Genomic DNA, 22822 nt, shown 5'->3' with positions numbered 1-22822 from the left:
AAGCTGGAGCTTGAAATGCTTTTTGCAGAACAGCTGCAGGATTTTTCCCAGCCAGTGTTTTCTCCTCGCCTTTTGAGGTTAATTTTCTTTCAGGTTATTTAAATTTCATCTTTGCTGGCATCCAGGAAGTGCACTTAGTAGCCAGTAATTGAAATTTACCCAAAAAGACAAATTCACTGGCTCTCTTTTATGAGTTTCTGTTTTCACATTGGGAGGGTTGAAATTATGCTGTTACTCAGTCTGCAGCCATCTTGGAAGTATACCTCTAGAATATCTTGAACAAATGTAGCTATCTGTCTCACTGACTCAACAGCACTGGTACTGTGTTGGGTGGAGTTTCATTTGGCACTTGGTAGTGAATGGAGCTTCAGCTGTCTCTTGGCACACAGCTTCTGCTGGGCAGACCAGCAGAGTGCTTTGACTAAACATATCTAAGCATCTCATAGATTCAGCAGTATTGTGCTGGGTGAGTGCAAGCTGGCATCTGAGATAAAATTTATGCTGGATAAAGTGCCAGATGGACCTTCAGAGTTCTGAGTGGAGTGTAAAGGTGAACTGGTGGGGTGCCAGTTGGAGTGCTAGCCAGACTAACGGAATGGTAGTTAGAGTGCTGGGTGGACTGACAGAGTGTTTCAACCAGCCAGAGATTTACTTATTTATTTGTCTTTATCTGGGAAAGTATGACTGGTCTGATCCCATTTTCAGGGAAGGCCCAGGGTGAAAAGCTCCAACACAGTACATTTATATTAACAAGTGAATTTCAGACAGTTCTCAGAAAAACAAGTTACAGTTCTCAGAAAAATATATAATTACAAGGTAGGTATATACAGTAAAATATTTACATTAACAATCATAAGTCTATATTGCTCTTGTAGCTCAAATATCTTGCAAAGTAAATACTATAGAAGGGAAAACAATGGTGAAAATAAGTTGTGTTCTTACATTTCTGTAAAGAAAGGTTTGCAAAGAGTTCAAGATACATAATGAAGTAAGTCAGAAAATTGTGTGAAGGAAGATGTTATTATTGCGTAAGTCTGTAAAGAGCTCAAGAGACATAATTTAAGTTATAAAATTATGTAGAAGAGGAGGGGTGATATTAGTATTGTGTAGGAGGATAGTGGTAATAGCATATGACTGAGAGATCATGGTATACAATTTGTTCTGTTTAGAATGCCTGTTCCAAATTGGTGTACCTAGAGAAGGTTTATAACTTAGGTATACAGGGGAAGCACAAGAGTGGTAAAGCAGTGGATGGGGGCAGTTTAGTAAAAGAGAAATATGTTGTTTAATAGGGGTATACTGATTCAAGTGCAGGAGGGAAAATTGTTAGTGGTGTAATGATTCAAAGTGAGGGCAAAAAGTTAGTGATAAGCAATAAGTTTATACTTTCACTAGAGATCTCAGCCTGTTGATGAACATGAGCATGATCAGGATTGGGTAAGTTATTGCTTGAGCTGGATTTTATAGCTTGGGAGTTTGTTAGTCATTTTTACTTATGTAGTGATGGTGCTCCAGAGTTTAGAGATGTAACAATAGTATACTGAGTCGCACAGACCCAGGAGCTCTGCTTGGTGCACTGCCAGCTAGACCTAGCACACAGTGACAGCTGTATGGAGTGCTGGATGGACATACTGGGGCAATGCAGCAATTGCCTCATGTACACAGACAACCCTCTCCTCCTACCACCCAACACTACAACCTGTGAGAGATGCACTTACATAGCCAAACTGTAAGCAAAGCTCTCTCCACCCAAGATTGTGCTAGACAGTCAAGAGGAGAAGGTTAACACCCGCACTACACCTCAAGCAACACATAGCCCTTCTAAACCCACACCATCAACACCCACACATAGCAACACTAAATCCACATATGCAGAGGCCCTTAACTGTAACCTGCCCAAGCAACAAGGACCTCCGAATCGGAAATGCAAACAAACACCAATCACAACCAAAGTGTCACATACTTCACACCAGTCTGCCACCCAGCAACAGACCCTAAGGCAAGACAACGTACCTAACACTTTAGTCATAGGTGACTCTATAGTCAGGCACACTGATGTCCCACTCACCTGGCTGAACAAGGAGAAAATTACAGTCAGCTGCCTTTCGGGTACCAGGATCTGCCACATAATGCATGCACTCCAGAACAAGTACAAATATGACTCTGTCATTGTCCATGTTGGAGTGAACGACTTGAGATGTACCTCCCTGGACTACATGAAAAGAGACATGGAAGAGTTTTCGGATCATGTGGCCCAGGCAGGTATGACCCTAGCCCTGAGTAGCATCCTGCCTTCGCCCAGAATGATACCACACTATAAGGACAAAATGATTGACTTCAACAATTGGCTAAGCTTCTGGTGTCATTCAAAGGGGATCCATTATCAGTCTGCCTGGAACGACATGATTGACAGACCACGATGCTTTGCCAGAGATGGTCTGCACATGTTGCCCCTGGGATTCAGGTTACTGGCTAAGGCTCTTGCTACCCCTATAGTGCCTTTTTAGGCAAAGTTCAAAGGACAAAACCACCACCGTAACAGGTACAAGCATGCAAAATCCGAAGGTAATGCTACTCAATACTAGAAGTCTAAACCTCAAAATGCACTCTCTCAAGGCACTCCTAAAAATGGAGAACATCAATATCTGTGCAGTAACTGAGACCTGGTTCAAGGCTCCAGAGAGCACCCCTGCAATACCAGGCTACAACTCTTACCCCACTTTTCAGCCACCAAACCCGGATCGAAACACTAAAGGTGGAGGAGTGTCCATATTCACCAAGTATACTCACACCGCCCAACACAATGCGTCTGAAATTCTCCAGGTGCAACTAACACTAGGTAAGACTGCAATCCAAATTGTAGCTTGCTACAGATCCCCCACCATGCCCCAAGATTCTCACTACACCTTTCTAAACATGCTGGAAAATATTAAGATACAACCAAACACCCTAATACTGGGTGATTTCAACTACCCTGCCATTAACTGGGAAAACTACTCATGTACCAACACCTTTGCCCAACGGTTCTTGGAATTCATAAATTCCAATGCCCTGGATCAACTAATCCATAGTCCCAGCAGGGCCTCCAATATCCTAGACCTGGTCATTACCAACACAGGAAATCGATGCTCCACACCTATGGTCACCCCATCGTTGGTCAGGTCAGACCATAAGCTAATCGCCCTTAACATCCACCCCCCAGTAAGGAAACCTCCATAAAAAACTTCTCCAAAGTCAACTTCATGCTACTCAAGTCAGAAGTGACAAACTTCATGACACCCATGCAGATGGGAACTGAAAGTTCGACTGATGAGTCCTACACTAAGGCACTGTACGACCACATCCACCCATGCATGAATTGTGCCATCCCAAATAGAACCAAGATGCTCTCCTCCAAAAAAAGGAAGCCAATCTGGTGGTCCCCTGCTATAAACAAACTTTACAACTAAAGGAAGAAACTGTTGCAGAAAAGAGGAAAATCCCAGGATGCAAAAAACTCTCTTACCAGCCTCAGTAAGAAGCTGAGATCCCTCATAAAATCCTCCAAAGCTAGTTACGAAAATAAAATTGCCAAAGATTCCAAAGACAACTACAAGGCATTCTATAACTATGTCAAGAATCTAAATGGCAATGCTCAGATTTGCTCTGAGCTACAACAGAATGTCATTAAATATACTGATTCCCAAGGATATTGCCAATATCCTGGCAGATCGATTCAGTGCCAACTTCACCCCTTAAACGACCCATCTCAATACCAAAGCCAAATTCCGGTAATAACGGCAACGCAGGTAAAAAACGCACTCTCCAAAGCTAAGAATACAGCATCCAAGGGACCAGATGACATCCCGGGTTGTGTACTACATGAACTACAAAATGAACTGGCACCTCACCTAAGTGTCATGTTTAATCATACCCTCACATCAGGCTTTGTGCCCATTAAGTGGCGCACAGCTACAGTTATCCCACTCCACAAAGGGGGATCCACCTTGGATCCCGTGAACTACAGCCCCATCAGTCTGATGAGCCTGATCTGCAAGGTCATGGAACGTATTATCATGGAACTTATAAACAAAGACATTGGCAACCTTCAAACACTGGACCCCACCCAGTTTGGGTTCGTGAAGAGCCAATCTTGTCTCCTGAACCTGATTGACTTTTTCGAATCAGTCTCCAGAGCCTTGGACGAGGGTAAGGTAGTCCACACAGCCTATCTGGACCTCACCAAGGCCTTTGACACCATCCCCCACTCTGGAATCATAGATAAACTTACTAAGCTGGGCATTAATCCCTACATCACTCGATAGCTTGCCAACTGGCTCATTGACAGATCCCACACTGTAAAAGTAGCTGACTCCAAATCCAGCTCCAGACAAGTGGAGTACCTCAGGGTTCAATCCTGGGACCACTCTTGTTCAGCATCTACTTCTCTGAAGTACAGGCCAACACTAAGGGACTCTGGCTAACAAAGTTCGCAGATGACTGCAAACTGGGAGATATTAGTGAATCCCCAAATGATGTGGATACTCTACAAAAGGGCCTTACAGAAACAGATGCTTGGTGCCAGAACCACGGGCTCAAGCAAAATGCTAAGAAATGTATAGTTATCCCCTTTGGGAAAAAACATGTACCTATGAATTACCACATAGGTGGCAGTATACTAAACACCGAAAGTGTGATAAGAAACTTAGGGACACAGGTGGACAGTGGTCTCACCTTCGATAACCACATCGCCACAACAGTCAGGAAATCCTTCTGTGTGGCACACCTCATCACTAAGGGCTTTTCATCCAGGAAAAAGGAGGTCATTGTCCCACTGTACTCATCCCTCATTAGACCCATTACAGAATACAACGCCCCATTTGGTATGTACCTCTCAAGACATCTGCAACAACTGGAAAGGCCGCAGAAATACCTCACTAAAAGAATCACAGGCCTAAAGCAGATGCCCTATGCTGACCGCCTTAAAAAACTCCAGCTATACTCTGCTTAACATACAAGGCCATGTCAAACCCAGAGCTGTTGGACATGCTACACCTAAAGAAATCCCAATCCCTCAGAGCCATACGCTCCGGGGATCTAAACCTTGTCATTACAATAAACAAAACATGCTGGAGGGATAGGTTCCTGACCCAGAGACTCCCCAGACTCTGGAAAATACTGCCCATACATGTCAAGCAGAGTGCCTCTTTGGCCCTCTTCAAAAGGAACCTTGACGATTGGATGTGAGAAAGGAAATTCACCCCGGGGATCACGTCAGTCGCCCTGCTAGACAGGGGTCCAGGGAAGTAAATAGTGTGGGAAGAAATAGCCAGGGAATTGTTATGGCTAGGCTTGTATAGGCCCTAGGGCTGATAGCCTAGTACCAACCTATGAAGGGTGCCATTTGGACTGCCAAGTGAACCAACTGTATGCCAGGTGGAGTGCAATTTATTTTGGATTGACAGAACATCAAGCGGAGTGCTGCATGAAGTGGTGGAATGTCGGGGGGATCAGACATATCAGCATTTCTGTGATGGGTGTTGTGTCAGCTAGTACCTACCATACAATTTGGTCCATGTGAACTGCTACTTGGACTGGCAGAATTCTAAGCAGATCGAAAGAATGCTGGATCAGACATATCAGCATTTCTGTGATGGGTGTTGTGTCAGCTAGTACCTACCATACAATTTGGTCCATGTGAACTGCTACTTGGACTGGCAGAATTCTAAGCAGATCGAAAGAATGCTGGAAGGAAAGCTAGGGGACTAAGGAAACAATCTTACCAGACAGAGAAATCTCTTCAGACCCAGGCCAGCACTGCTGTGCTGCGTGGTAGATAATTGATTTGGGGTGGACAAGCAGTGCATCTGGTTTCGTGATTGGGTAGAATGCCAACGGGCACTGGCGAAGAATGCGTAGCAGGTGAAACCCCAGTTGGCAAGAGAAGAATGGAGTGCTGACCTGCAGTAGCACAGAATGACTAGTACTCCTGCAGACACGAGTTCAGAATGTTACAGCTTCATAAACCCCGCACTGCTTACACATGAAGTGGATTCAAATTAATAAACTATCTTAAGAATAAAGAGTAAAGCGCGCGCGCACATACACGACTTGGATTTGGCAATATGTTGAACAGAGTAAACCCAGTCTCTTTTAACCCTCCTCCATAAAATATAAGATGTGAAACAAACTGTAAAAAGAAGTCAACGAAGTTCACTTGATTTACTAGAAACGCGTATTTTTGCACCCATAATTTATTTATTCGGTTAGTTAAAAAAATGTAAATTTTTTTATAAACAATTTAGGTCCGCCCAGCTCATCTCTCCGGATAATAATGAAACACTAGTCCCGCCCCCTCTTAACATTCAACTTCCTCCCCACTGGCAAAGCATAAAAGTGCGTTGTGTTTTCAGGGCGATGGAAAGACCAGTAAAAACCACTGACAAAATGTTTAAAACCCTAGATAGTATTTACAGTGTGCCTTTCATTTTTGCTACAAACCAGAATTAGAGAATTATGTATGCCGCTGGCAGGTGACACTCTTTTTTTGTTAGTAAGTAAAAGAATAATTGTTCGATTTGTTCAGGCACCGTAAGGGCAGCATTTGAAGGGGGCTTTGTGACAGTGAACCAGTGGGAGTATGTTTTCTGTCAGTGGAATGGGTAGATGATGGATGTACAGCTTCGAGGTAAAGTTTTTTGATTGTTATTTTGTTATTAATTGCTTGTATTTCATAAGTTTATCCATACACTACTCCGTGTTTTTGGTATTCTCACCTGTTGATGACTTTTCTTTACATTTCTGGGCCTGTAGTGTTTCAAGTCTGAAGATGTTGACAAAACGAAAATAGTCATGCTGCTGCTGGGTACCAGTCTGTTGGGATTCAGATGGCTGAAATATTCAAATTCAGAATATGGTATAACGTTTTATATAACATTTGTGCAGACTTATGCATTATTGGACTTGTGGGGTTGCATTGCGTATTTCATAAAGTATGACGCCACTGTTATAACTTTTGATCAGTGACTCAGTACATGCCCTGTCAGAGATGGCATCTTTTCGACATTTTTGAAAGTTCTACAGTGGAGTAGGACTGATGTCATCTTACGGTAAATATCCAGCATAGTACACTCGGAGGCAGCTTAATGAACACTTAAGTAATGTATTGGAAAGAAAAGCAGTGCTTCATTAATTCATCTTTGTAAAATATACAGCTTCTAGACGTTACACTACATTTAAATGTGTAGAAATATATCAATAGTATATGCTCTGTAAGGAACAGAACTACTGCTTTTGTTGTAATGTTGCAAAGTTACTTAAACTATGCAGATGGCATTAGTGAATTGGTACAGTGCTCTGGCTTGATTTTTTTATGTCTTGAATACCTTCCGATCTTGCCAAGTTACCTTAACCTCTAGGGTGGGCGGTTTTGAGCAATACTGGGCTGTCCAGTGGCCATGTATGAGATTTCATGCCATAGGTGGAAGGCCTCATTGATCTTGAAAAGTCTGTTATTGCATATTAGGTGGGAATTGCAATGTTTAGAATACTTTCAAAGTATTTATATAAAAATGTATATAGTTTATTTTTTCTATGTTAAAGTCCTATATCTCCCCCCAGGGTTAAGGTACTTTTAGTTTGGAATCCCAGAACACCAGCTCTTGAAGAACTTATTTGGTGGAAAGGTTGATCCTTCAGATACATATAATAATTCTGAGTCGTACATTGCTAGAATTACCAGTGCCACCTGTCACTCTTTACCCAGTACAGCCCCTCTTTGGACAGTTATGTCTTGTGGGCGGGGGCAGCAAAATTCACAAATGCCCTGATATTGTAGGACAAAAACATTTCCTACTTTTCCTTTAATAGGTGCATAAAACATTGTATTTGAAGCTCCTAAGTATTATGTGAAACAGTATAAACAAATCAAGTTCTACAAGAAGGAGGTTTTATTATAGACTTCGCTTTATTGCTGATAATTTGCATTAGTTGTGGGTCTGGTTTGTCCTGCAAAATGTCATATTTTGATTAAAAAATGCACCACTTTGGCCATGTTGTATATTTGGAATGGGTAAAAAATATTCATTTAAAAAGGCAAAACTGTGCTACATGTAACAGTGTGGTAAGATACGTTTAAAGTATGTTACAGTAAATTTTTTTAAATTTTTTTAATAGCCTTATTAATGTTTTGGAGAGAGTACACATTTACACTCTATCTGAAGGTGTCCATGCTAGAAAGGTTCTGTTTAACATTGTCTTTAACACTTTGTATTTTTTACTTCCCATTTCAGTTTGTAGTAGAATTAATTTGTTAACATTTAAAGCAGTGTGTCATGGGTATGATCATTCACATTGAAACCTGATCAGAAAAAGCAAAACGCCCAAGAACATTAAGTGCTACTTCAGTACTTGTAATAGACTCTTTTAAATATTGTGGCATACTTAGTGTTTTTTTAACAAGAAATATCTTTGTTAAATTATCACTTATGATGTAGGCAATCATAGATTTATATAAGTGAAAGCAAACCATATTGACATAATCTTAATTCTTAAGCATTATACATCACAAACCATATTGGCATAATTTTAGTTGCAAACATTATACATCACTTATAATCTACCAAATCATTGTCAGTCAAACATTACATAGCTCATTTAAATCCTGCCTTCTTTTAAATCTCATTCCTCTCCTGTATTTTTCTTCACAATTCCCATTTTTTTCTATGTAATTTTCTCCTACCTTTTCTAAAGATCCCAATTCCAATTGCTTTATCTGTGTTACTATATTCACTACTACTAGTACAGTTGGTTTAGACTTTGATTTCCATTTTCTAGTAATTGCTTTTATGGCAGCCGCCATAATTAGACTCCAAGTCCTTACTATGTCTAGGTAATGCTGATTCTGTGTCATAGTTTTGAAAAATAATTTCCCTAGTTACACCAATTTTCTCACCTGATATCTCTTGATAGAGTAGTCTGAAGGGAATCTTTAAAGCCTGCCAAATCATTACACTTCCAGAAAATATGTTCTCCATTACATTTTTCTTCCCCCATCACACCTCCAACATTTGCTGTTTACCTAAGGAAAAATTCTCTGGACACTACTTGGGCTATAAAAATACCTGTGTAAACATTTCCAAGCAAAAATCCTAAATCTTCTAGAGTTTGCTGCATTTTTGGGAGACCTACATATATCCTTCCATTGTTTCTTTGTGAATTGCTTATCCAATCCTTTCTAATCTTCTCTGATTTTTATAGGTATTATACAGTATTTTTTATGCTCTGCTAATTATTCATTTTTTAACAGCAGCTTCTGTTCTAGGTTCTACTAAAAACTCTACCAGTGCTGGTCTTTCGTTTAGGACCCCTCTATTTCTTTCTCTTTGCCTATACGCTGATAATCAGTTCTTGATAGGGAGGGCAGTCTCTAAACTGGCAGTGTTGTTGCCCAGCGCTTTATTTCCAGTGTGGTACTCAGCTGCTTACCTTCAGTGTGGAATGTGTATGTTTTAATTGTATTTTCGTGGGTTTTGTTGGCTGTTCAGTTTCTTAACACGTCCAAAGATTTGCCAGAAATGAATTAACAATTATTCTGTGATGGATGATGCTCTGTCCAGGATGTTTCTCTGCTTTGCACCGTCTTCCTTGTGACCTTGAATCCTGTTAAGAGGAGAATATTCTGAAGGAGAAATGCAAAGTGAAAGCACTGGACATTGTTAAACAGAACTTCTGTGGTGCATATTTTTCAGATAATGTTGTTAATAAATACTGTGCCCGAAGTAATGATACTGTATTCTGTAAAGTAAATTATAGCCGCCGTCATTTAAAATTGTTGCAACTGTTTTAAAAATGTATGTATACAATACTTTATGGCATATTTGTTTTAAAAATGTATTCATCATGTAAAGCAGTGTATTTAGAGCCTGGTGCCAGTATTTGTTAATGATGACTGAATGTTAACATTGTGTTTACTGAAATGCCTTTTTATACAGAACAAAAAAGTCTTTTTTTTTCTTTTTTTGTTTAAATACTGATGTATCCTGATGTAACTGACACTATTGTTTGACATTATTTGGTAACCATGTTAGCGTTGCCGCCTCACAGTAAGATGCTCTCCGGTTTGATCCTCGGCTGGGGTGCCTTCTGTGCAGAGTCTGCATGTCCTTCCTGTGGTCGTGTGGGTTTTCTCTGGGTGCTCCGCTTTCCTCCCACATCCCAAAGACATGCTGTAGGTAGACTGGACACTCTAAATTGGCCCTAGGCGTGTGTGTGTGCTTTCTGTGGAAAGTTGGGCCCTGGGTTGGCAACTCGACACCGTAAAACTCCTGCCAATCATGAGTGGACAGGTGATCTGCTGTGGCGACCCCTAACCGGGAAAAAGCCGGAAGAAGAAGTGGTGACCATCTTGACATGTACTGTTTTCAGAGTTTTAATAAACAACAAAAAGTGTTAAGGTGGCAGTGTAAATTGGAATGACATTTGTGGGATTGTTATTGTTTGGCACATGGAATCCATGTTTTAAGTACGTGTTATAGTGTTTTTTTTTTTTTTTTGTTTGTTTTTTTTGAGGACTCACCTTTTCATTAAATATGCTTCTTAGAAAGTATGAGTAGGCTTTAGGAGGTTATTTTATAAGCCCATTTTCTAAGAATAATTAATTTCTGCCCAGATGAGCATGCAGACCAGAACATTAGAAAGTAATGCTGCACCTTTTCTCAGCTTGATAATAACAGCACAATCAGAAGTTTATATTTTTTTACATAAACTTCTCCTTGTTGCTTTCTCTCATCTATCTAACATTTAAAACCTGCAAATTTTCCAACAGTTAATGTTAGAAATGCTTGAGAAAACATGTATTGATGGTGATTGCACCAAATATGTCTAGAAAAACACCGTTGTTTAGAATTTCTACTTTGTTCTTGATTTTGTTTTGTTTCATCCTTATTTTATTTAGAGGAGGATCACAACTTCTGTAATAAACTTTTTCAGAGGACAAACATGATGTTGCCTTTTTTACATGGTCTGTAATTGTTTGTAGTGAGCATTGCAGTCTGGGTATTATTTTTATCTAGCACATAGGTTCAGTATTGAATTTGTGCATCTTGCAGAGGCACTGAACTTCATGTGAGGCCTGTTAAGCTTACTGAGTGGTGTAGCCAGAAGTGTAAAGATTAAATTCAGTCATATATTGTTGCTGCTATCCCATTTTGAATTCTAGAAAATAAGCCCATTATTTAGATGTTGTCCTTTTGTTCTTAACAGATGTCTCTCTCAATTTTAGCTGTTGCTTTTTTTTGAATTTTTAAGTAAGCTTTGTACAGACCGGTGCTGAAGACCCAGTTTAGACAGTTACAGACATCTTTTTTATCACATGCAATTAGCATTACCATTGACTAGTGCATTGAATGAAGACTTGCAGGTTGATGTGAGCTATATTAAGTTCTTAAATGTTTTTTTTATTTGATTTGATAAGCTATCAGTTAAATAGAGTTGTCAAAGTGTTATTGCCTGGATAGATCATTAGTGAACAGAGAATGATGGCAGAACATGGTTCCAGGTACTAATCGGTGACTGCCAAATGCTGAATGTAATTACAGATGTTTGACAAACTGCACAAAAGTTAAATTATGAGGCAAGTCACCCGACTTAACTCCATAGCTGTACATTGTTGGAATAAGGACAGTTACCATGCAAGGATGAAGACAGTACATGCACTGACTGATCTTTTATAAATAATAGCAAACACATCTGATGTAGTGGGATTAGGATTTTCAGGCTTGTTGAAGTAAACATCAGCCACTTGTGATTAAGTGGCAGACTGTGGAGGATAGCTCAATGACTGGTTTAAATTGAACCAGGGTGTACTGTAAAAGTCACTTTTGGGCCTGATGTGCATAGTATTTATAGACCTGCTACGATAACAAGAAAATGTAATGTTTCATTATGTTCCATTATGTCACCTTTTAATTTAATGAGATTGCAGTAGCAAATCTGCATTTTATTGAGAAACATTTACCTGCTGGTTTATCATCCACAGTCCTTCATTCTGAATATACCTATTCTAAGGTTGCACCAAGTCTGAGTAAAGGGAAAGGGTGATCTTTTTAGAAAGACCCTGCTTTTGCCCTTTCCACCAAAGTTTTGTACCTTGAAGTTAAAGTTAATATGTGAAGTGTATGTGGGATATAGCTTGCTGTTAGCAGAACCACAAAAGTGAATATTATTATTTTATACTGTTGTTTTACTATTGCTGTGTTTAGTCAACACTTTGTGCTGTTGACATTGACAGGTTTTGCTAAGTTACTTATGATGGCTCAAGACTTATAGTTCATTACAATAGTTTATTACAGTTGTGATGATAAAACAACACCTCTATATCATTTCTGCTAATAACGTAATATTGGCTAGGATCATTACAATGGAGGAGATGGATTTTACTTTCAGCCAGTATTAAATGTCTGTTACTTTAATAAGCTTGCACAGTCTTTGAATGCGCATCAGCAAGTGAAAGCATGCGAGTACAAGTCTAAATCTGTGAAAGAAGAGTTGCAAGATAAATCCGTTTTTATAGGTTAGATGTTATCCTTTATATTTTGTTAACTGAAATGATATATTATACATTTTTTAACGTTCATAGGTTACATTTTAAGATTTTTCAGACTGGAAAACCCCAAATATAACTGTTTAGTTGTTTACCGATATTTTAAGAGACACATTTGAATTTGCCAGTGTATGTGATCTTGTCTGTAAGAGAACTGTGATGAAACTCTCAAGAAAATTCATTGAGCCATATGAAACTGGATGTTTCGGGGAGGTGACATGCAAGGATAGATGAACCAGGTTCGGCTTGTGCTACGTAACGTGCAGTAGAACTAGAGGATGTCTAATCGGTGCATAGAAAGGAGGATGTAATAGTTACATCCTTGTATGTGGATTATGCAGAAACTCAGTAGTGTTCTTCTGAAGTTGAATTTGAAAACCGAGGTAGAGCACTAATCACATCGACCAGTTTCAGACTTTGCTTGGGAAAATGTGCATGTTTGATAGTTAAAAAGATCCACATTAAGTGGTATAATAGAATGCAGTTATTGTGATTATACAGAGCTTATGTATGTGTATAAGTATGTATACATGTGTGTGCAGTACAGGCGTTGTTAGCATACATATTACAGAATATGTAAAGTATTAATATAGTAACAGGTGAAGGAAGTACTGTAATAGGTTAGAAACTCCTTAAACTGTAATACCTGGAATTGTGCTGCTGATTGTTGTTTTTGTGTAGCGTACTGTGAAATTCATTGTTGTGTTAAGGTGGCTCGTGGTAGCACCTAATGGATATGTGTGTTTGATTCAGTTTCAAGTCTGTGATATTTATCTATTATTTAAAGTGGGGATAGGCACACAACATTGGTCTGGTAACTGTGTGCAGTATTCACATAAAAATAATGATAGAGGCCTCTGAAACTAACCTCATAAGCTCATGGGTACTTAGAAGGCTGTTGATCCATGAGGAGCTTTAGAAGCCTGGCCATACATTCCCATGAATTTTTAGCCCTTATATTTTAAGTACAAATAATCTAGAGATGAGCAGAATATTTACATATTACCTCTATCCATGAGGGACAAAGGCGCTAAATTGGGGTAAATTTGTGGTTACCCATTCATTCATCCAGATTACATTTGAATAGTGTTACCCATTCATTCATCCAGATAACATTTTAATAATGTTTGAGAAGTACTTTAAGTAGAGAGAGAGATTCTAAAGAAATGTTATTCTTTGTGATGCATATCTCTCCCCCCCCCCCCAACTTGCTCTATTTATGTTGCAAACAAGGTATAGATCTCTTGAGCAGATGTTTATGTCCTCATTGACTTGTGACTGTGTGCGAGGTCTGGTAGGACAGAGTCTGTTGAGGCTTTGTAGTAGGTTCGTAAAAATTTAAACTTGCCCTGGTTCAACACCCCTGCCTTTTTTCAAGGATATTCTACAGTCCAGGCCAACAACCAGTGAAGCCAATGACTACCTATTTAATTCCTAGCACAGCTCTTATTCCAGATCATCTGACTAAACTCAGTATTAATCTCCTTCTCTTCTACATCTGTTCATATATCACTTCTCAGTTATGCTTCTGTTGACTCCGTTACTTCCTGTTTATCATGCTGTCTGCCTTGTATATCTTCGAAACCTACAATGTTTGCACTTGACTGTTACCTTTCCACTTACACTAAAGCTCTCTCTGCTAAGCTCACCAGTAATTTTTCCTTTAAGTCCGTCCTCACACTCTTGTTTCTTCCTAATTGTAATTTTTCTGCTATCAATGCCACCCCCTCTGTATTCTTCCTTCTCTTTTTGCAAAAAGTGTCTTACTTTGTGACAAATCTTTCTCTTTTCTCCTGAAAGTGATTACTGGACTAAGTTATTCATTTTTGTCATGTTGTGTTACAGTTTTTCTGTATTGTCTACTTTTTTCTTTTTATTGTAATCCTGTGTAATTTTGTTGAGGTTTTCTGCCCAAGCTTTCACTGAAAAGAGGTCTTGCACAACCCGTTTAGATCATACAAGTAAACAAACACAAATAACTTGGTGCATTCTTCACAAGAAACCATAAACAGACCACTGTTGCTGAAGAAAGCGGACAGGGGGATATGACAGAAACTTTTCTGTACTACATTGCCAAACAAGTTTATATTTAAAAAAAGAGGATGCAATTCAGAGAGACAACGTGGAAGGATCAATGAAGATAATTCAGTTTTTTTTTTCTCTTCACAGAAAGTGTGGTAGATGCCTGAAACAACCATCCTGAAGAGGCATTGGCATGACAGAATTAAAAATGTGTAGTACAGGCATAGGGTAGTTTTTATTCTTAGTGGAAGTCTTACATACCCTTCATGCTGACCTTGTTTCAAACATCTGCGTGGAGCATATGCATTAAATTGTCATGCTTTGGTACATTATTAAAGTAAATTTCCACTCAATTCACCTTAACCCTACCAAAATTCATCTTGGTTTTTAATTTGAGTTTTAAATAATGGAGAAGTTAAAACGTGCAGTCTCACAAGTTTGCCTTTCACAGTTTCTCCTCTTTTTCATATGCCATCCATAGTTTGTTTCTCTGTTCTGTTCTTTTGCTTTTCTGAAATGTTGCACTTGCTTGCTGGTAATGTTTCATGATTATACCTCACTGCTTAGTGATGACAGTTCGAATTTTGATATTGCAACTTTTTTTATCTTCTGCTTAGACTGTGTACCATCCTGCTTGGCCTTTTTTGTTCTCACAAGGTATTTACTGCAGTGTTCTAGATGCATTTTCAGGCTTTCATAATTTTGAAATTTCTTTCCTTCGTGCTCTATTTATATGTTCCTTAACCCTCACATAGATGCTAACAAGTGTTTTCAATAGACACAATCTACAGATTGTTTTGGAAAGATTAATTTCACGTTGTCGCACATCTATGCAGACCCTTGTTGCAGATCAGCTTATAGTGCCTGTAAAAGATTGTATCACAGATACTGAAGTTGGCATGGAAAAAGGAGTAGTTGCTCATGTGTTGTAGTTTGCTCCTTGTAGGAGTAATGTCTTGTTACTCATTGTTTTGTTGGTCTGTGAACTGTATACTGTTTGCTGTAGAATTGCATTATAAGAAGAGAAGTTTGTGGGTTGTTTCGTTTTTTACCATTTACATTAAAATCATTCTGTACTAAGGTGCGTCTGTGCAATGGACATGGACTATGGGCTTAACTCCCACACCACTGCTGTCAGTATTTGAGTGCAAAAGAACCAGTTTGACTCTCACAACTGGTGTTAGGTTAACATACTAAAGGCATTTGGACTTGAGGGTGTAATCTAAAATGTCCACTGCTACTTTGGAAGTAGTCGGGCGTGTCACACCCAGCTGATCTTTACATTACATAACTACAGATGTGTAGTTGTTCTATCTTGCATTCATTCCTACTGATGGGTTCAGAACTGATCCTCTGTTCCGACTCGGCTGAATACAAAAGCTCGAGGTCTTCAACCATCTCGTGGACAACTCCCTATCCCATGATGCACTGGTGCTTCCCCCAGATCTCATTTGCTGCTGCAACAGATAGAGCGGTTCACCAGCTCTGGCTAAGTGGTTTTGATTGTTCTCTTTAGATTTATATTATTCTAATGTTTACAGTAGCTAATTTCCTTCTCTAGCTAGGATAGTTCCTTATCCTTAATCGCACTTCAGCGATTTCCTCTTGCGAGTGTGTTTTTGTCATATTAAACTGTGGCCTTCCTTTTAGGCCTTTGTTAATCTCCCAATTCCCTTGTTTTACACATTTTGGAGCATTAGTGTCTTTAGTATAGTCATCGTCGTTGTTGGTAGTATAAGATAGCTCCTTGACTGGCTCTTTATCGTTTTGAAATATTCAGCAGTCCTTCGTTGTGTGTGGTGTGAGTATTTTTTGAGCCTGTTTATGTTAGAGGACTTTAACAGTTGACACAAATTTAACTTAAAATCTGTTTTTTGATATAAAAAAATATTTATTTTTAAGCCCGTTTAAATTAGAGGGCTTGTGTGTGTGTGTGTGTGTGTGTGTGTGTGTGTGTGTGTGTGTGTGTGTGTGTGTGTGTGTGTGTGTGTGTGTGAATGTTCTTTTCTAACAGTTTTTTTTTTTTATTTGCCATTCCTTCAGTACTGGGGTTCTTCAAGAGAGAAAGAATAAAGTGATTGTGAGAGGCCTCATTATTTGTTCTTTTCAGGAAGAAATAGACCAAGGTCAGACTACCCATGGCAAACCTACAAAAAATTTTTCTGCTTCTGGATCTTTGGAGTTTGGAAAATCTCCTTCGTCCAGCAGGTCAAAATCTGACAGACCTTCAACTTCGGCTCCACTGAGTCGACGATCATAACTGTGAGGAGGGCGGTCCCCGGTCTTAGAGCCCAGTGTCTCCCACATTGAAATCATCAATATTGCAATCAATAGCTTCTTCAGCTCCATTGTCTCAATCCTCAAGAAGCCTTTCCAACTTGAATGTGGATTGTGTGGTGCAGAGGCTTTTGTCGGGGCTGACCCTTCAAGCTTCGGAACCGACCAGCCTTCCTCGGAGCTGGAATGCTTGGAACTATTGATTATGGAGCTGTTGGTGCTGAGACCTGCTCCAGGACTTTCGGATCCGACTTCTCAGACTACTTTGGTGCTGACTGAAGAGTCTAGGGGCCGACACTCTCTGGTCGGGTCTGGGGAGGACAGTCTAACCGATTTTTCAGGTCTGACTTTGCCTCTTGGGGCTTCGGCGCCAGTGAGTTCAGTGCCTACCTTTGGCTTGGAGCCCACATAAGGAATCAACTGTTTCTTTGGATTCAGGGGTTCCTCTCACATCGGGGTTGAGGGGCTTTCGATGTCACGAGGAGAGCATTATCCCCTCGGACAACCACTTCATCAGGACCAGCAGCTTCTTCCCCAAAAGCACCGGTGTCTACCTCAGCATTACCGATTCCACAGAAGTGTAGAGACCCAGAGGCTCAAGAAGCCCCATTGGGTGAGCCCTGCTCTTCAAAGACCTCACCAGAAAGTCCCACTGAGGAGGTCTTTCAGAAGAGACTATGCAAGAGGAAGCATTTGGACTCCCCTCGGGAATCCGTCACCTCTGACACTAACCTAAGTGATTTAGAAGGGTCCCCACGGTCACCCTCAAAAGATAGCTCCTTCGCAGATATCTTGAGATTCTGAAACAGGGGTGGCTGGCAGCCCATCAGCCTTACTGATGATGAGTCTGTCTACCTGAAGGCTTTTGGGTCTCAACCCTCTGCTACTTGGGTGTCTCCGTTTTTCGACAAAGTTATGGAACTAGTTTGTCGAAAGGTGTGGTAGTCTCCAGATACAGTGGAACCTGTCTCGAGGAGGCCTAATAAATTTATTACATCACCACAAGACAAAGCTTTTCTCACCAAAAGAGTCCATGTTGATGCCATGGTGCTGGCGGTGGTCACCAAAAATGAGTTATCTGAAACTTTAACGTCGGTTCATCCCCAAAATCAAGATTCGAGGGTAACGGACAGATATGGAAAGTGCATGTTTACTTCAGTGACCTTCACTCTTAGGTCACTGAATTACCTTACACATTTTACCAGATTGGAAAGAGATCTCCTAAAAGAGCTGGGAGATGCTCTTCAGGGTTCTGTAGCTGTGGAGGTCACAGACAAATATCCACCCTGCTCTCTACCCTTAATTTCCTGGTTAACTCGTCCATGCGTCTGGTTTCTTACGCAGCTGATGGAGCGAGCAGAGCAGCGGGTACAGGAATTGCAATTAGGAGACATTCCTGGATGCTCTTGTATTTATTTGCGGAGCCCTTTAAGTTATCCTTTATCAACACCCCCTTTGATGACTCGTCCCTCTTTGGACCCAGAGTAAAATAAATGCTTACCAGGTGTGAACAAGAGGGAAAGACTCTCTCTGCCGTCAGAGTCCATTTTTCCACACCTACCAGACCTTACCCCAAAGGTTAAAAGGGGGAAAAATGTGGTTCTGAAAATCTCAAGGAGCCTTTCAGGCCGCACGTGTTGAACTCCCCTCCAGAGGCAGAGGAGGGGGCAACAATGGAAGACACCGACCACTTGGCAGAGGGGGTCCGCAAAATCGTGGTGACAGAGACCAGTTCTTTGGGAAGCCGTACCAGTGCTCCTGAAAAGAGGCCTGCCTGTCCATCTCTGGAGACAGTCGAGGGACACTTACTTTGTACCCAGCTGTCTTTTGTTGTTTTTAGCCAGGCATCTAGGTACAAAGATATCATATCCAGAGGCTACTCAATTCCCTTTTCCCAACCCACCTTCCTTGATAAGACAGATTCTGGACATTTCACCCAGTCACAGGAAACAAACAACCATGGAAATTCAAATGTTGCTAGAAAAAGTGTCATCCATCCAGTCCCCACAGACCAGATAGGATCTGGAACTTACTCAAAGTTCTTTTTAGTTCCAAAGAAAAGAGGGGACTGGAAGCTCATTCTGGGTCTTAACAGATTAAACAAATTTGTGAAGGAAACAATGTTCCACATGGTTACACTGCAGTTGATACTTCCTTTTCTAGGAAAAGACAATTGGATGTGCTCGATAGATCTTCATGATGCATACTACCACATAAAATGGGCAGACCATCCAGAGATCACCTACGCTTTCGGTTAGGGGCTAGTCACTATCAGTTTCGAGCACTGCCCTTTGGTCTCACAACAGCTCCCAGAGTGTCCATCAAATGCATGGTAGTAGTCAAGAATCACCTGAGATGTTTAGGAATCTGGGTGTTTCCATACCTAGATGACTGGCTCCTAACCACCACCCCCAGGCATCAACTCATTCAAGCAAGGGACACCATTATGAATGTATGCTGTCATTTAGGGTTTGCCATAAACTTAGAAGAGTCTGCCGTATTACTATCGCAGTATGCAGTCTTTATAGGAGCAGATCTGGACACCACCACAATGACCTTAAAACTCCTGTCAGACAGAGTTTGTGCTCTTCGACAACAGGTTCTGACCCTCCTCTCAAAAGCAAAAGCCCCAGCTTCGACAGTTCTCAAATTACTTAGTACAATGGCAGCAGCTATCATTGCAATCCCGCTAGGTTGGATGCACATGCGGATACTACAATGGCTCCTTTTCACGCAGTGGTCCTTTCAAGAACTCTCAATGTTGCATCGAATAATAATCACAAATTCCTGCAAGAAGGACCTGCAGTGGTGGCTAACATCAGATTGTGTAACCGTAGGCTGTCCTTTTGTTCTACCCACTCCTACAGCCGTAGTGACCAAGGACGCTTCCCTGATAAGGTGGGGGGACATTATCAAGGAAGAACAGTCCAAGGCACATGGAAAGAACATGAGGCTCACCTGCATATCATTGTCCTAGAGATGAGAGCGGTTCTTCTAGTGTTGCAGTCATTTCAAGACTCTCTCCCTCTTGGGACTATTGCAGTCCAGACAGACAACATTTCAGTAGTCTGGTACATAAACCAGGAGGAACCAAATCTTATCCCCCTATGTCGGGAAACCTTGAGGTATAGAAGTGGGCAACCACCTCCCAGCACTTTCTGATAGCAATGCATATCCTGGGGAGGTCCAGTGTGATAGCAGACAAACTGAGCAGGGCAGTTCTATTGCCTCACGAGTGGTCCCTCAAGAAAGAAGTGGCAGACATGATATTTCGCAAATGGAGCCAACCTTGCTGCAATCTTTTTGCCACGCCCACAAACACAAAATGCAGCAGCTACTTTGTCCTAATTCCCCCTCCAGGGGATGCCCATGTACATGATTGGCCCCTGGGTTTTCCTTTATGCATTCCCACCATTGCCACTGATACCCAAAGTTTTACAGAAAGCCAGTGCTCTGGGAAGGACTTTAATTTTAATAGCCTCTTACTGGCCTCGCCAAGTTTGGTTTCCCTTCCTTTGGCCTCATCTGTTGGGAGAACCATGGATCCTGGACCAGTTCCAGACCTTCTGATTCATTCATCATGGGCTCTTCGTCCATCCCTGCAGTCTGTCAAATTGACAGCTTGGCTGCTCCAATTTCAAACATAGCCAGGCTTCAAAACCTCTCACCTGCAGCTCAGCATATACCGACATCCTGTCACAAATCCTCCACTAGGAAGTTGTATCTTAGCAAATGGAAAAGATTCTCAATGTGGCCATTACAAAATCATTAACCCTTATTTAGCTCCAGTATCTTCTATTTTGGAATTTTTATCAAAACATTTCAAGTGAGAGAGCAGCTGCCGCAACTATTCGAGTTCAATTAACAGCAATCTCGAATTTTCATTTTGGGGACGATGGGTCTAATGTCATGTCTCCTAGACTTTCAAAAGCCTTTCTGAAAGGCACTGTTCATTGAAGACCACCCATCAAAACCTCTCTTACCTCGTGGAATTTAAATTTTGTTCTATCATGAATAATTATACCACCTTTTGAACCAGCGTCTTCATGTGACCTAAAGTATATCACACAGAAAAACATTTTTCTAGTGGCTATAACTTCTGCTTGTAGAGTCTCAAAATTACAAGCTTTGTCCATCAAACCTCCATATATGATATTCCATAATGATAGACCGTCTCTCAGAGCAAATCCTTCCTTTTTACCCAAGGTATGTTCAGAAACAAATTTGAATCCAGCTATAGAGTTAACCATATTCTTCCCAGAGTATGGCAGTAAGGCAGAGTACATGCTGCACCAACTTGATGATGCAGACAGCTTTGCTTCTGTTGACATAGAACAAAGGACTTCAGGAAAACGGATCAACTTTTTGTCTCCTTCTCAGAGTCTAGGAAAGGTGCGCCTGTAGCAAAGACCACATTATCTAAATGGTTATCAGATTGTATTTCCTTTACTTGCAGTTCAGCGAATCGACCATTACAGGACAAAATAAAGGCCCGCTCAACCAGAGTTGTCTCCACTTCCTCAGCCTTTTCTGCCAAACTGCCAGTGGATACCATCTGTGCAGCAGCCACTTGATCAAGGCCTCATACCTTTATCACTCGTTACAAAGTAGATGTGGCTTCCAGGGACAAGACTTCTTTTGGTTCCACTGTCCTGAATAGTTCCGAACCCATCAGTAGGAATGAAGGAAAGATGGGCAGCTCACATGGAACGTTATGGTAGGTACATAACTTCTTTTTGTTTTTGTATAAAAGCTGTCTGTACAGGATTTCACCCACCTCAGACTGAGCCCGTGTTCTTTTTAGTACAGTTTTACCAAAAGCAATTAAAATTTAACAAAATTGTTTTGCTCTCATGCATGTTGCAGACATGTTATTTTTCAGAATTGGGAGAAATAAATGGTGACAGTCCAGCACCATCACCTTCCCAAGTTTACAGTAATATTAACACCTGTTAGTTAAAATATGATTGTTTACCTTTAAGGTAAGTCATCCTTTAAATATTTAAATGGTAATGGTTGACATTGGGCAGTCATCCTTTGCAGGGCTGAAACCATATGATTGCAGGTACCAGTAATTGCATAAACTGCTAAACTAATAGGTAAAGTGTCAATTACAAGCTTTGAAAGTTAATAAAAAATAAGCACAGCTTAACTCAAAACTTCTGTTACCAGTTAAGTAAGATTCAAGAAGTAATAAGATTCAAGCATAATACCAGAACTAAATAATCTCAAATGGGCTTTCAAAGTAAATGTAAAGAGCTTTTGTCTTTTTATTTGTTTGTTTATTTTTTTAATGTAAGTTCTGAAGTAGTTTACTTCATTTGGTCTTCAACCTGTGGGAATATGGATCCGTATCGGATCCGAGCCATCAAATATTACTAGCATCAGCTCAGAGCTCCAGACTCCTCCCCTTATCCATAATACACCTCCACTGCTTTCCATCCTCAGATCTCATTTGCCACGATTTGTTATACATCGTGTCTTCAGAGCTCCAGCTCGCAGTGGGTGATTTCTTACTGTAAGTTAAAAAAATTCTGTTTCTTTTAGCCGATCTAGGTTAGCGTACGTACCGTTTATCCCCTCCCATCGCTTTGGCGTTGATTGTAGGTTTGTTTAGATAGAGTAGTTTGTCTGTGGTGCCCCCTCCCCCTTTAGTGTTGTCTCTAGTCTAGTGTGGTGAGTGGGTTTGTGTTTGTCAGAGTAAAATTTTTTTGCCTGTCTTTTTAAGGCTTCTTTCTTTTCTCATAGGATGGCTAAAAAGCTTGTCTTGTAAGTGCTGCACAGAGTGTGGCCATAAGTTCTCCCCAGTGGATGTCAGAGTAAAATTTTTTTGCCTGTCTTTTTAAGGCTTCTTTCTTTTCTCATAGGATGGCTAAAAAGCTTGTCTTTTAAGTGCTGCACAGAGTGTGGCCATAAGCTCTCCCCAGTGGATGCCCACACTTT

General features: G+C 40.6%; 1 protein-coding gene across 2 annotated transcripts in view; it reads left to right on the top strand.

Moving 5' to 3' along the window:
- The first annotated feature begins 6371 nt into the window (after positions 1-6371).
- The window catches only part of UPF2 (UPF2 regulator of nonsense mediated mRNA decay), a 2519933-nt gene continuing 2503482 nt past the window's right edge, over positions 6372-22822 (top strand). For both annotated transcript variants that reach the window (XM_044088310.1, XM_044088311.1), the window contains exon 1: positions 6372-6667. In XM_044088310.1, the coding sequence (XP_043944245.1) occupies positions 6653-6667 (15 nt within the window). In that variant the 5' untranslated portion in view covers positions 6372-6652. The remainder of the gene's footprint in view (positions 6668-22822) is intronic.

Source organism: Protopterus annectens, chromosome 11.part0 (genome assembly GCF_019279795.1).
Source record: "Protopterus annectens isolate FY-2018-M chromosome 11.part0, PAN1.0, whole genome shotgun sequence".
Lineage (NCBI taxonomy): Eukaryota > Metazoa > Chordata > Ceratodontiformes > Protopteridae > Protopterus > Protopterus annectens.
The sequence above is the reverse complement of the archived record's forward strand: the minus strand, read 5'-3'. Positions and strand labels throughout refer to the sequence as shown.